The sequence below is a fragment of the Tigriopus californicus genome, chromosome 4 (assembly GCF_007210705.1).
Source record: "Tigriopus californicus strain San Diego chromosome 4, Tcal_SD_v2.1, whole genome shotgun sequence".
Classification (NCBI taxonomy): domain Eukaryota; kingdom Metazoa; phylum Arthropoda; class Copepoda; order Harpacticoida; family Harpacticidae; genus Tigriopus; species Tigriopus californicus.
The window spans coordinates 8,650,935-8,663,880 of record NC_081443.1 but is presented as its reverse complement, the minus strand read 5'-3'; the positions used below and the strand labels follow the sequence as shown (position 1 = coordinate 8,663,880).

General features: G+C 46.1%; 1 protein-coding gene across 1 annotated transcript; it reads right to left on the bottom strand.

The window, feature by feature from the left end:
- Positions 1–187: 187 nt before the first annotated feature.
- On the bottom strand, positions 188–10,428 carry LOC131878785 (uncharacterized). Its single transcript, XM_059224907.1, has 4 exons — positions 2,867–10,428; positions 1,523–2,084; positions 777–1,004; positions 188–537 (listed from the first exon to the last, which is right to left on the bottom strand). Exons 1-4 carry the CDS (start codon positions 10,316–10,318, stop codon positions 239–241), a joined length of 8,541 nt encoding a protein of 2,846 aa, XP_059080890.1. The 5' UTR covers positions 10,319–10,428; the 3' UTR covers positions 188–238.
- Positions 10,429–12,946: the final 2,518 nt, after the last annotated feature.

The window sequence follows — 12,946 nt, the reverse complement described above, 5'->3', positions numbered from 1 at the left end:
GCTTTCAGTGCAATTAAGAACCCATTAGCAAGTCAAGGTAAGCAGCAAGTTAATGGCCAAACTAGAAAATAAGTCTCATGTCCTTTTATTTCGCGGTAACCGTTTGACACGAGAAACCTTATTGAGCATCTGCGGCTTCGATACTTGGTTCCTAAAACATCAAAAATAATTCTCAGCATTTGCCGGGTGTCTTCCATAATTTATTCTATCGACGGCATTGCGGACACATTCTTTACTCTTAGATTGGGACATCATTTTGTGGTAAACACGTGAGAGATTGATTGGAGGATTGAAGAACAGACAGAGCGGTTTTGATCGCATGGTACAGAATGCTTTTGATTTGCAACTTGTCTTCATGATTGGTGTGCCATTCGGTCAAATGGCGAAATTCTTGGGTCAAATGGAGACAGTGGGAGATATTTTCCGGGGACACAAAGTCCTCGGCCACTTTGATACAATTGTGCAGATTCCGTACTTGATGGCAAGCTCCAGCCGGAATGAAAACCGTGTCTCCCATGCATTGAACAATGGCGTAACCTAGAAATGCAGGAAGGAGAAATGGGTCAGAGTGGAATGTGGATGCATGACTCCGGAAGTGGGTTCCAAAGCAGAGAATTGCGCTCGGATCACTTGTGGCCAGGCCTTTGAGATGTTGCGGAGACGACACAAGGAATTATTGACATTTCTGGCCTTTGAGGGAAAAGCACAAAGGCTGGACGATGACCTTCGCGTGCTAAGACCATCGCTTTATCTGGTTAGCCTTCTTTGAATCTCACCTTGAACTCCGTATTCTTTGTAGAGGCGAACACGGAGGGTCTCGTCTAAATAAGTAGATTGATCGTGAATGGGATCATCGTGTGGGTTCAATCGCTTTCGTTTCTCGATGGCCACTTGCTTCAGGAACGCCCGGATCTTGGGCGTGTCCGTGGGATGAAAAATATGCCAAAGAGCGCCTGGAAATCGATCCGCTAGACGAGAGCGTTTCTTCATCAATATATCGCAACCTGAGGGATCAAAGTTCATGCAATATGAATGGGTTGTTTTGCAAAGTATATGGATGAATGGCTACGTTAGTGTCCTTAAAGAAAAGAATGAGTTTGACATTTTCACGAAAAAAAAATAAGTCCAAAATTCAAGGTCAAAGTTGCCCTAGATTCACATAGAGGTTCGGAAGATTTTGATTTATCATACGAATATAGAACGCATTGCATAGCGAATGAGATGAAAGCCCTTTATAATTGCCAGAATCTCGAACACAAAACAGTCAAGCCAGTTCCCTATCCATACAGACAAGGTATTAAGCCCTTCTTCATCGAACACTGATTAACCGTGCGAATATTCTAGACGAGACGATGCAAAAGTTCAAAAGTTTTTCAAAATTGTTTTTTTTCCTTGGGAATTTGTCAGACTTTCTAGAATGCGCATCACGACGATGGATATTCCAACAAGAAAAGAAGTTTGTGATGAGCAAGGCTGTGGGAGACAAGGGCCCCGATTCTCAAGTCCCAAGTTTTCGCCTTACCTGCTTTGTCGATTTCTTTGAAGACCTCCATCATGTTGTCTCGATCGTTCCCGTCCTTGGGCATGCCAACATACACGAGACAATTGACAGCATCTGACATGTCAATATGAAGATTCGTGGAGCCTTTATCCGAGTACAAAGCCGATCCATAGGCAATGTACATCTTGGGCCCGAGCTCAGGCTTCAGGTAGTTGTTGGGCAGATAGGCTGCCAAATTGAGTTTTCCATTCCGTAGCGTGTAATCCGGCATTGAGAATGAATTGATCAGATCGTCGAAGCGATCGGGCATGTACTCGGCGATATCGTCGGTTGGAGGCCAATCCTTGAGTTTGAGAAGCATCGGGCGACCATCCTTCATCCGGAGTCGCTTTTGAACGTATTCGAACCCACGCCAAAAGGATTTTAAAGGCGCATTTGGAACCACGTTCCCGTTCAAGCAATTGATGAGGGAATGGCGGATGTGCCCGAAATCTCGGAGGAAGGCGGCGGGACTCCAAAGGTTGGGGTCTAGATGGTTTGATGAGTTGGCAATTATCACCGGCTGGCCGCGTTTCCATTGCTCCTAAGAATATAAATGATTTCGCGTGGCGTTACATTTATATTTCAAAATCGAAACCTTTTTTAATCGTTTGTTCATGAATAGATTTACGAAAAGATTGTAAATGGTTAAAACTTTTTTAGCAAAACTACCATGGGAGAAAAATGTCTTTTTGCGTTTCTCATGACACCTTCTTAAATTTAGGTCATTTTTAAAAAATGCTTTTCGACTTTTGTCCCTAATTGCTCAAAAAGGATTTTTCTTCAAAGGAGTTGCTATGAAGGTAAGCAATATTTTTTACGAGCATAAATCCGACCTTTAGCGATGAAAAAATACTCCTGTCAACTTCAATTTTGTGGCTTAATCGTAAGCTTTGGCTGTGCTTGCTACTTTTGGGTTACCTTTTTGGGCGATTTTTCTACCTTTTTCCGATATCTATTCATGAGCGATCGAAAGAACCTAACCATGTGTTTGTCGATCTTCTAATAATGCCGCTCACCAAGAGACAAAGCCTCAAAAAAAAATCCTTCAAAGCTGACAAAGAAAGCTGAGAACTCGTGATTAACCTTTGGCATGCTAAATTGTTGTGATATTTAGAACGAATGAAAATTCGCCAGAAAAAAAAAAAATCACACGCACTTTACGACTGGCTGGTAAAATTTTGGGTTGGAAAGGCTTTGGTTTTACGCCCAAAATTTTCGAAGACTGAACCATTTTGTTAATCAATCCCGTTAATCTTTCAATTATTTAAATCTATGTTTTAAGCTTGGATCAAACATATGTAATATTTTCTTGCGAGCTCTTACCTGGAAAATGTCCTTGTTCTCTGGATCCTTGGGATCGTCCAATACCAACAATCGTCCTTCACACAACCATTCGTGTTTCACTCCTGGATACTTGGCCGAGCTCACACTCTTCACTCCAATTCGAGGCAAACGCTCTCCACTGATTTGGGAGTGCGGTTCCAAATCGAACTCTAAAGGGGCTATCTCCTCCTTCTCCTCGTTTTGAACGCTCAAACTCTGTTTCATCTCAATCATCAGGTTTTGAAACACGCCTTCATTTTTCAAGTTGGACTCGATTTCTTTCTCGGGTTTGTCCGCCGGACTCTGAATCATTTTGAGATGGAACCCCGTCAATTGATCATGTTGAATGGTCCTTCTATAGATCTTCCGCCTGTTCTTCATAGCGGAAAAGCTTTCGCTCTTGAGATCGCCGAGATCTGACAAGTGATTCCGACTGTAATGCATGATGAGACGCTCCCTTGATCGCGATTCGTGTTGACAAATTGGACAGATATGAGGTTGATGATGCGGCAAAGCGTTATCCAAGAAAGTTCGAAGGTGACCGAACACGTGCACGGACATCTTGCTGCGATCGGGTGAGTTGTGGCCACAAATCGAGCACAGGTACAAGGAATCTTCAGGTGTGATTGGGATGCATTGATAGGCATTTTCGACGATGCTCAACTTCGGATCACAATTTCCGCGTTTGGTCTCCCTCTCAAGATCGGACTGGTTCTCCTCGGAGACACGAAGAAAATAAGCCAACATTTGATGATACTCGGCATAATGAAGTATGAGCTCATCTCGAGTTTCGCCCTTGAAAATGCAACGCGGGCAAGCATTAGGGGACTCCGGATTAGGAGGCAGAACCCGCTCGAACACGGCTTTGAAATGCCCCAAGGCCATGTGTGAGTAGTAATCCTGGTCTAAATGCCCCTCATTACAAAATTCGCAATGCATCTTGTCCTCTTCCTCAACGCTGTTGGATCTAGAACTCAATCGGCTAGAGGATCTCCTTGGATGCTTCTGTTCGGTGATCTCGGATGCATCAAAAGTTTTGGGAGTGGTTCGGTTCTTCACACTCCGATTTTGGGCCGGACTTTCCATCGGAGTTGCTTTCGAGGGCGGTTCTTTGTTTGGAGAACCGGGGATGGGTTTCAAAGGGATTTCGATTTGGAGCTTGCTTCGTAAGCTTTCGATGAATTGGAATCGATCCGCTGCCTCCAAGATGATTTGGATCCGCTCCTCGTAATGTTCCTTGGCAAAATGGCTCTGGAACTCGCTCACCGTGTCAAACGAAGGAAAATGATCGCAAAATTTGCAGTCCAAATCTTCCAGGTCCTTGTCCTTGTAAAGGTGTCCAACGTAGTGGGTCTTCAACGCGACTTCAGTCGGCACATCGACTTCGCACAACACACAAAATCGGTTGGTAAAGATCTGAATGAGTTTGGCCATAAGGTTTTTGGTGAGATTGGCGTCCTCGGCATATTTGTACGAACAGTTGGGCTCGTCTTTGAGCCAGAAATCGTTCAGCACCTCATTGAAGTGATTGGTGAGTAAATGATCCAAGAAGCCACTTTTGAGAGGGACGGAGCACATGGCGCAAGACATTTTGGTCTCGGATTCCCGTCGAATCATGTGGACTGTCAACCACAGATGAACTGACAGATGATTGGTCAGACTGGTCAAGATCGGGTCGAAACAAATCGGGCAGATGGTCTTGGATTTGGGCGTCGAGTTCCGCACGATCAGATTCGAAGCACTCGAGTACTGCGCGAACTTCTCGTGGGTCAATCCGTAGTGACGCACCACTTTCTCCGGATTGAGTTTCTTCGGGCAGATTTGGCAGGTGAACACTTGCTGCTCGTTGGACGGGGCAAAATCTCTAAGGATTTGATCTTGGTGGTGCATGAGCCAATGATGGGAAAAGGATCGAGTGTCCACCATGTCCCGACAGACAGTGCAAGATCTCTTCCTTAGGATCTTGGGCGAGCTCCGGGTGCTGTTTTCTTTATCGTTCTCTTGGGCTTTCTTCACAAGATAATCGGTCAATCTGAACTTCTTCACGGGGACAGGGGTGGGAGCCGGGGGCGGAGGATTACAAGGTTTACTCGTTCCACATGATAGCCTTGCTTGAGGAGTCTTTTCAAGAGGCGGGTCATCCTTCCTCAAATCTATAAACCAATCGCTGGAATAGGTCATCTTGGGCAAAGTTTGAGCCTGCTTGTCTTGTGGGCGGGATGTCTTGAGATCACGCTCTTCATGGACCGCCTTGCTCCACTCCTCATCCAGACGTTTGTGAAAGATCCCCAAGTGAGTAATGAGTCGGGATTTCTCGCCAAATACCACCGGACAATCCGGACAAGCCATCATTCCATGGTGATCTGGCGTTGGCACCAAGTTGGTGGCGATGCTTTTGCGGAAATGCGTCATCAAGTGAGTTCGAATCTCGACTCGGCCCATCTGATGGGCTAAATAGGACATATTGCACACTGTACACGAAGGTTGCGTGTCCACTTTGAGGACCACAGTCTTTGGGTTGGTAGCTTTGAGGATCTCGGATCGCAATCGCTCGTCGAAGGCGTTATGGGCCATGCCCAAATGAAGCACAAGATGAGCTTGGTCTTGAAATGAGAACTCGCATGAGGCACAAGCAAACGGAGCAGAGCCATTCAGCGAGAGCTCTTTGAGAATCTCCACAGAGAAATGGGAGCTAAGATGGATGTAAGTTTTCATCTTTTGGCTTTCAGAGAATGGATGCCCGCAGAGGGGACAACGGGGATAATGGTTAATGTCTTTGGGGTGACAAAATTTGGTTTTGCCCGAGGAGGGCGAGGCGGTCGACTTGTCCGATCCACACGACTCAGGTCGCTTTTGCTTCAATTCATCATTATTCTGGATGTCCTCGACACTTTTCGTGGCTTCTTTGGCCTTTGGAGTGGTGACATATACGAGGGTTGACGTTGTTTTGTGGCGATCCAAACGGAAATCCTGCCGTGTTTTGAACACCAAGTCTCTGACCTCGTTGAGAATGTCGCCACAAATCATTTGAGTAAGTCGGAGGTTTTGCGGAAGGTGCAACTTTTTGGCATGGCAAAAAGGCCACATGTGCTGATCTCGATTATTGGCTATGGTTCTTTGGGCCTTATGAGGCTTGGCCGACACATTCAGTTTGTACTCCATGCCTCCATTCTTTCGTACCTTGTAGCAATCAATGCAAATAATACTGCAGCATTCTTCGCATGTCCAATGGACATTGAACAGTGAAGTGGAACACACATCGCACATCTCCCGCACCTTATCTTGTAGGGGCTTCCAGATCATCTTCACCTTGTTTTGCGTGTCTCTCCTATAAATCTCGACCACTTCTCGCTCTTCGTCGGCCATTTTGAGGAATTCCGGAGCACAATACTCGAGGATGAACTTGGCTGTTTCATGATCCATTCCAATCGGATTTGAGCACTGGCTGGGCAACCACAGGGCCGTGTCTTTCGCATTAGGGGTCTTGTAAGGACACTTGAACCCAGCCGACTCGAAAAGTCCATTCCTATAAACGATTCGACGGAATCCCTCAAATTGACAAATGGTGTGAGCGTCCACTTTGGTGGCACAAGCATGGCAGAATGGCGAGATGTTTCCAATTTCGAAGCAAGCGTGTCGTTGAAGAATCACTTGACCTTGGTGACGAACATGGGAGAATGTCTTCATTTTGATGCGGATCTGACGGATGTGTTCTTTCTCTTGGGTCGTGAGATTAACCACGGGGTTGAAAGGCACGCCATTCGGAGAATCAGGGATGTTCTTGGAACCAGTTTCAGGCAAAATTCGCACGCTAGAGATGGCACTCTCAAAGTTGTTCACGTTCCCGATGCTTCTGATGAAAAGGGTGCGTTGATCACTCATGAACCGCACTGCCAGTTTCGAATTTAAATCTATGGGGGATGGGATGGTTGGGGGAACCCCTGGAGGTGGGGTTGGCATTGTGCTGCCCATTGAAAAAGGAACCAAAGCTTGGGGATCGGATTTTTTAGGAGGCCATTCTTTGGGCGGATGCATTCGGTTCCTCAACAAGTTCCAGATCCGCCCATGGTCCAGGTAGTAGTGAACTTTCATGGATTTGAGAGGTGTGTTAAACTGACATATTTTACACACTGGTCCCAACACTTCCGGACTGTTTTCAATTTCAAGCTGAAAATGAACCCGATACAAGTGCTTCCCATAGACTGACTTCCTCTGTTGCTCGGGAAAGCCAACAAAACTCTCATCGCACAAGTGGCAGTTGGGACTGTCCTCTAATTGGACCTTTTTGGGTCGGAACATTCTCAAGGTTGAAGTCAGGGAATCTTGACTTGTTGTGACAGACACGGAAGGAGTGGCCTTTTGGTCTCCTTTGATGGAGCCAGAGGTGGCCTTTTGGTCTCCTTTGACTGAGATGGAGGATGTGGTGAGGGCTATTTTCTCCCGTGTCACCGAAACAGGGGCGGTGGAGGGTATTTTCTCCAATCGAGCCACCTTTACCTTTGCGTGAGGAGATATGGACGGTCTACTTGATAGCATGTTTGCCGGACGTTTCAGAACCGAGACCAATCGGACGGGTTCCACCATTTCCATGGCTGGATCCACCCCAACCCTCTGCTTGGGCAAACTGTTTTGGACGCCTCGTCCAGGCGAATGATAGTAGAGAGCATTTCGTATAGCCGCATTCTTCTTATCCGATGCCGATGAATTGGCTTTTGGTACAACCGGCAAAGAGGGCATAAGGCGTTGTGGTTGTAGGATTGCTCCCAATTGAAGACGCGTCAAAATGGCATCCAAATACTCGGGATGATTGGTTCCGCAATGGAATACCAAAGCGCGTTGATCTTCTCCATGAAAGAAGCACTTGTCACACTTAGTCTTTCTCAATTCCGCCAACTTCCCGGGGACCATTTCCCGACTCACACCCAAGGGACAATGAAGGCGAAGAAAATGTTCGTAAAGCTCGGAAAGGCTCGTGGAAGTGTGCCGACATTTGGTTTCTGGACACTTCAGGGACCGCTCCCCAGACTTTCGCAACTCATTGGACACCTGATGGAACAGGTGTTTTTGCACTAAATGGTTTCGAAGCTCAAGGTCCGTATGGAACACGGTCCCTTGGTCATTGATCGAGTTTCGACACATGACGCACACATACACTTCTTGATCTTTCTGCTTGGATTCTTCCACACTCGGGGTGATGGCCACCTCTTTAGGAGGAGCCGGAGGATGAATGACTTGATCCGCTTTCTTGGCCATCTCCCGTCTCTGATGTTGATAGAGTTGCATGGCAAGGTAATGATCACGGCCCAAATGTACGACCAAATTGGCTTTCACATCGAATTGCCGCGAACAGAGCGAGCACAGATATGGAACCCTATCCCCCCCGACCATGTGTTCAATTTGGTGCTTGAAATGATGCTCGATCAGATGTTTGACAAAGCTGTTACCGACTACTTGGAGCTGACACAACTCGCACTTGGTTAAATCCGACGAATTCAGTTGTTTTTGAGCTCTCAACCTCAAGCCGACCTCACACATTTCCCGCAAGAGCTTATGATCTAGACACACGTGCTTTACCATGTTTAGTCGTGATAGGTAGACCTGATTGGTGGCGCACTTCTGACAAGTATAGCCCGTGGCCAAGGTTCGAACCAGGTGCTTCTGGCTCAAAACTGTGTCCATGAGCTCCTCATTCACAAGATGAGATTCGTACATCTTTCGAAAACCGAACTGTTTGAAACAAAATGGACACTGCAAAGCAGCATGAATTAAGACTCGAGGTTGATTCGTGCCATTGGAAGCCGTAACTGACAAAGGCGATGGTGACGGAGATGGTGAGGAGGATGAAGACGACGACGACGACGACGACGACGAACTATTGGTGTAAACATGGTCAGTTTGACGGTCCAAACGGGTGACAATCTCTTTTCCACCCGAAATTGGGGCCGACGACACCTTGCTCGCCGATTCCGAGGGTGGCCTCTCCTCACCATGTTTAGTCTCAACGGAAGTCTTTGGCGCTACAAGACTGGTATTTGCAGCTTCTTGACCGACGGTTTCCATTCGGGCTACTTCAGGAACGGCAATCTCAGTGTCTAACGACGGATCAGCGGACGATTTCCCAATCATATTGCGGTCAGTCTCCAAAGATTTGGGTTTGTCGCCATGTTTTCGAGCGAGTGAGTCACAGATATAATCGTGGTCCTCCACAGGATGGTCTTTGACCGCTAAAGCATCGGGACTGGGGGTGGAATCCGAATCCGGTGGGGTCAGTGTGGGCACGGGAGCGGCTTTTTCGAGCAAAGGCATAGAATCCTGAGATACAGCCCCGTGTTCGACAGGTTCAACAGGGGTGGACACCAGACTTTCAACCTCGGTTTTACCTTTGGCTATGTCTGAAGCGGATGAACATTCTTTGGGGATATCTTGGTGTTTCATTGCTATAATCGGTTGCGGAACTTTAACCTTAGCGTCACATTGGGCTGGGTCGGGAGCAGATATCGGCTCTTTCGGGATACTGGTGATGGCTTCAATCGGAAGTGGAATTTCAACGTGGGTTTCACTTGCGACATGGTCTGGCGCAGCCGCTGTTACATTCGCGATACCTTGGGGATCGACCTTGATAATGGACAGTGAGGGTTCAACCCTAGTTTTTAAGGGCGCCACTGATACAACAGAGTCTGCCTTAAGTTTCCTTTTGTTCATTTCAGGTTCAACCAACGTTTGGTCATTTGGGGGCCGGTCCAAGCGTGTCAGCACGGGTTGAACCGTGCCCTGGTCTTTAAAAGGTATGATGGATAATCGCGAAGTCAAGGGCAATTCAGACGTGGGCAAACACACGTTTTTACCTCTGATCACGATGTGTTCTTCCAGCTTCTCTTCGGCTTCATCTTCCAAAGTCATGATTTCTGGCTCCACATTGTGCCAGACTTCCAAGCTTTCGCTCTCTAAAACGCTCTTCACATCTAAAGACAAAGATGCGTCACCATCTTGACCCGGTTCTTCGAAATCGTCCTCGGCGATTTGAGTCTCGATTTTCACGGGCTGTCGAGCCGCTTTCCGTTTGAGCCGCATGGCCCGCTTCACCCGCAGCGGTCTGGGACTGGACCGGGGTTCCACCTCCGACGAGGACGAATCACCGCCCGAGGTATGCGATCTTAATCGTCGGCCCGCCCAATACCGCCCAATGTCGCGGCGATTCAATCGCACCCGCCAATGCGACAAACTGCGGGTTAAATGTAGGTGTACGGTGCGGGCATTCAAGCGCACACGAGGCTCAGGGGCGGGCCGGGCGGGCCGGGGCCGTGAGAGGCGGCTCCAACATCGGGGCAGAAGCACGTCTTCCACCAGCCAAGAGCAAATCGAGAGAGGAGGCGGATGAGGGGCCGGGAGCAGGGCCAGAGGCGGGCGACACACCGGAGGCGGAGGCGTGGGTGTGGCCACTTGGACTTGCATGGTCAACGGGGGATGGGCAGCATCCTGGGCGTGTCAGACGATACTCTCTTTCCTCCTAGGCACGATGAATAATGTCAATTCCGTTGATGAACGAATGAATGAAAGACCAAAAGGTGTCAACACTCAGGGTGACCAATTTATATTGGTTATGGAACTTGGATGGATGGTGGGCGCCGTGGAGGAAATGAGGATGCTGGATAGGTGAAAGTAGGGTTAAAGAATGAAAGGCTGGCGAGCATGTTAAGGCCTAAGAGATTAAGCTTGAGGGGAAGGCTGCGATAGGCCTGTTGTTTGGTTTGAGAAGGAATGTGTAGTGGATTGGTCCTGATGATCAGCTGGGGCAATGTCGGGTTAAGGCTAATCAGGCATGTTGGGCTAGCTTGGGGTTGTCCTTGAGCTGGCCCATGTCCCTGCCTCCAGGGTGGTGTTGAGCGGAGAATGAAAAGCGCTTGTAAGGCCAGACACATTTTAGAGGAACCTTTCTTTATTTGGCCACGAAGGATAACATTAGAATCGGGTGATAAATGGTAGATGTTAGGCGGTGCTAATCATGAAATAACCACAGAGGCAGCCTGACCAAGAGACAGGGTTGGCAGCTAGTCTAGAAAGCATAGTGGCTTGTTTTCAAAGACTCGTTTGGATTGGGTCGTGGTTATGGGGCATGTCAAGTGAAGGGAATTCAAGGAAAAATGGGGTCCGGCACCATGCTGTTGGGCATTGGGGGGAGGGAAAACTCAGAAAACATCACAGTCAATTTGCCCCATCTGCCGAGTGATTTTTCAATAATTTAGTCAGGTTGAGTGAGCTGTGGTACAAAACCATACAAAATGAACATATTTGGTGTTGATCAGTGAACGTACACTGAAATCGGCTCAATACCACAATGCAGTAGGCTATGACAAGCATGTAAAATGGAATGAATGTCAAAATTCAATGCATGCACAAGGCAGTTTGGCTGGGCATGTTGTCTTTGATTCCCTTTTACAAGGACCGTTTTTCAGCGGGATACAGTTGGCTCTCCGACACGCATAGGAAACCAAACCCCACCACTAGAAATCTTATTTCATGGCGCTGTGTTCATGAATGGCTAAAATCTAAGTTTCGAGCCACTTGTGAAAAAAATGGACATTCTCTAAAGTCAAAATTGGCTTCGAATTGTTTTTGAGGGATAATAATACTTTGAAAACCAATTCTTGTAAAAAAAAACTGGTTATTCAATAGCTATTACTCCATGGAATAACGTCAGTTGTTCATTTGACAAGCGCTTTTGAAAGTCACCTGAAAACAACGTTTTAATTTTTGGGGGAAAACAATGCAATTTTTCTACTTCTATTGACTCTTTTCCGACCCTTTGTTGTTTTTCCTTGGGTTTTTATCTATTACCTTTCTAACTTGTTATCAATGTTGGGGACATTTTACTTACTTCCATGCACCACCAAAGAGTTTTTTAGCAATTATTTATTTTGGTTTGATTTCAGGTTTTGCATGCTTACAAACGCAACAAGGAATGTAATCCACAATACTGATGAAATTAAAGATTGTGATTTGCCTGATGGTTAACACTTGAAGTTTATTCCTTATATGGTCTAATTTGAGTAGCGAATTCAAATCCCTGTTTTCTGTTTGGGAAAGTCAACAAAAACACATTAAGTGACCAATAGCGCCCTCAGCTAAAACACCAGGCTCCAGAAGGGAGACATCAGGGGACACTTTTGAAAGTTTAGGTGATTCCATAATTTTCTAACTGAGGGCGGCAAAAAGTAAGTCATGGGCTGTTTGGACTGTCTTGGGAGGCTGAAAATTGTTTGGACTGATACTTGGTTTCACTTCTTCATCAGTATTTCTTTTAGTTTTGAATCAAAGCATAGACACCTAGGCACACATTTCATTCAAAAAATATCAATTGAGCAATGTATTAAATCCTCATATACATTTTACACTTTATAAACATTTAAGGAACTAAATGATGTAGGTTTTTTCATATTTTTAATTATAGCTATCAACTTGCGTATTCCATGACTCATGCAAAGATTGTTGTTTAGCCTAAAAAAGTGTGTAAGCATAACATACAAAGAAATGTCCAGAACAGTTGAAAAATGGTCCACTAATGAGCTGATAATGTGTCTGACTTGATTAGGTTATTTTTGATGAACTACTGTTTGTTTGTGCATTGGAACACAATGAATTGCATCAGTTTTAATGGAAGACCTTTGAAATCATATCAGGGTAAAATTCGACATCCAAGTAACAATCAAGCAAGGACTTGAATTATATAAGCTTTTCAGTGGACCAACACTTTTCTTTTGAGCACATAATATCTCATGAAATTGAATTATGAAAGGCACTGTTTGACCCATTCTGCTTGAAAAATGAAACAGCTGACGTTGTTCCATGAGGCAAAATTAGAGACAGCATGCCCGGTTAAACTGTACTGTGCATGCGTTGTGTTTTGTCATTTATTTCAATTTATCGGCTTTCCAAAGCTAGAAATTAAATTATTACTAAATTATTGCGAATTCAATGGGCTGATAATGGTGTGAGTTGGCTGTGATGTTGGTCACAGTTCTCCCTCCACAAAATGACCAAACTCAGGNCATCGGGAACGTTCTCCGTGAACCCAACAACATC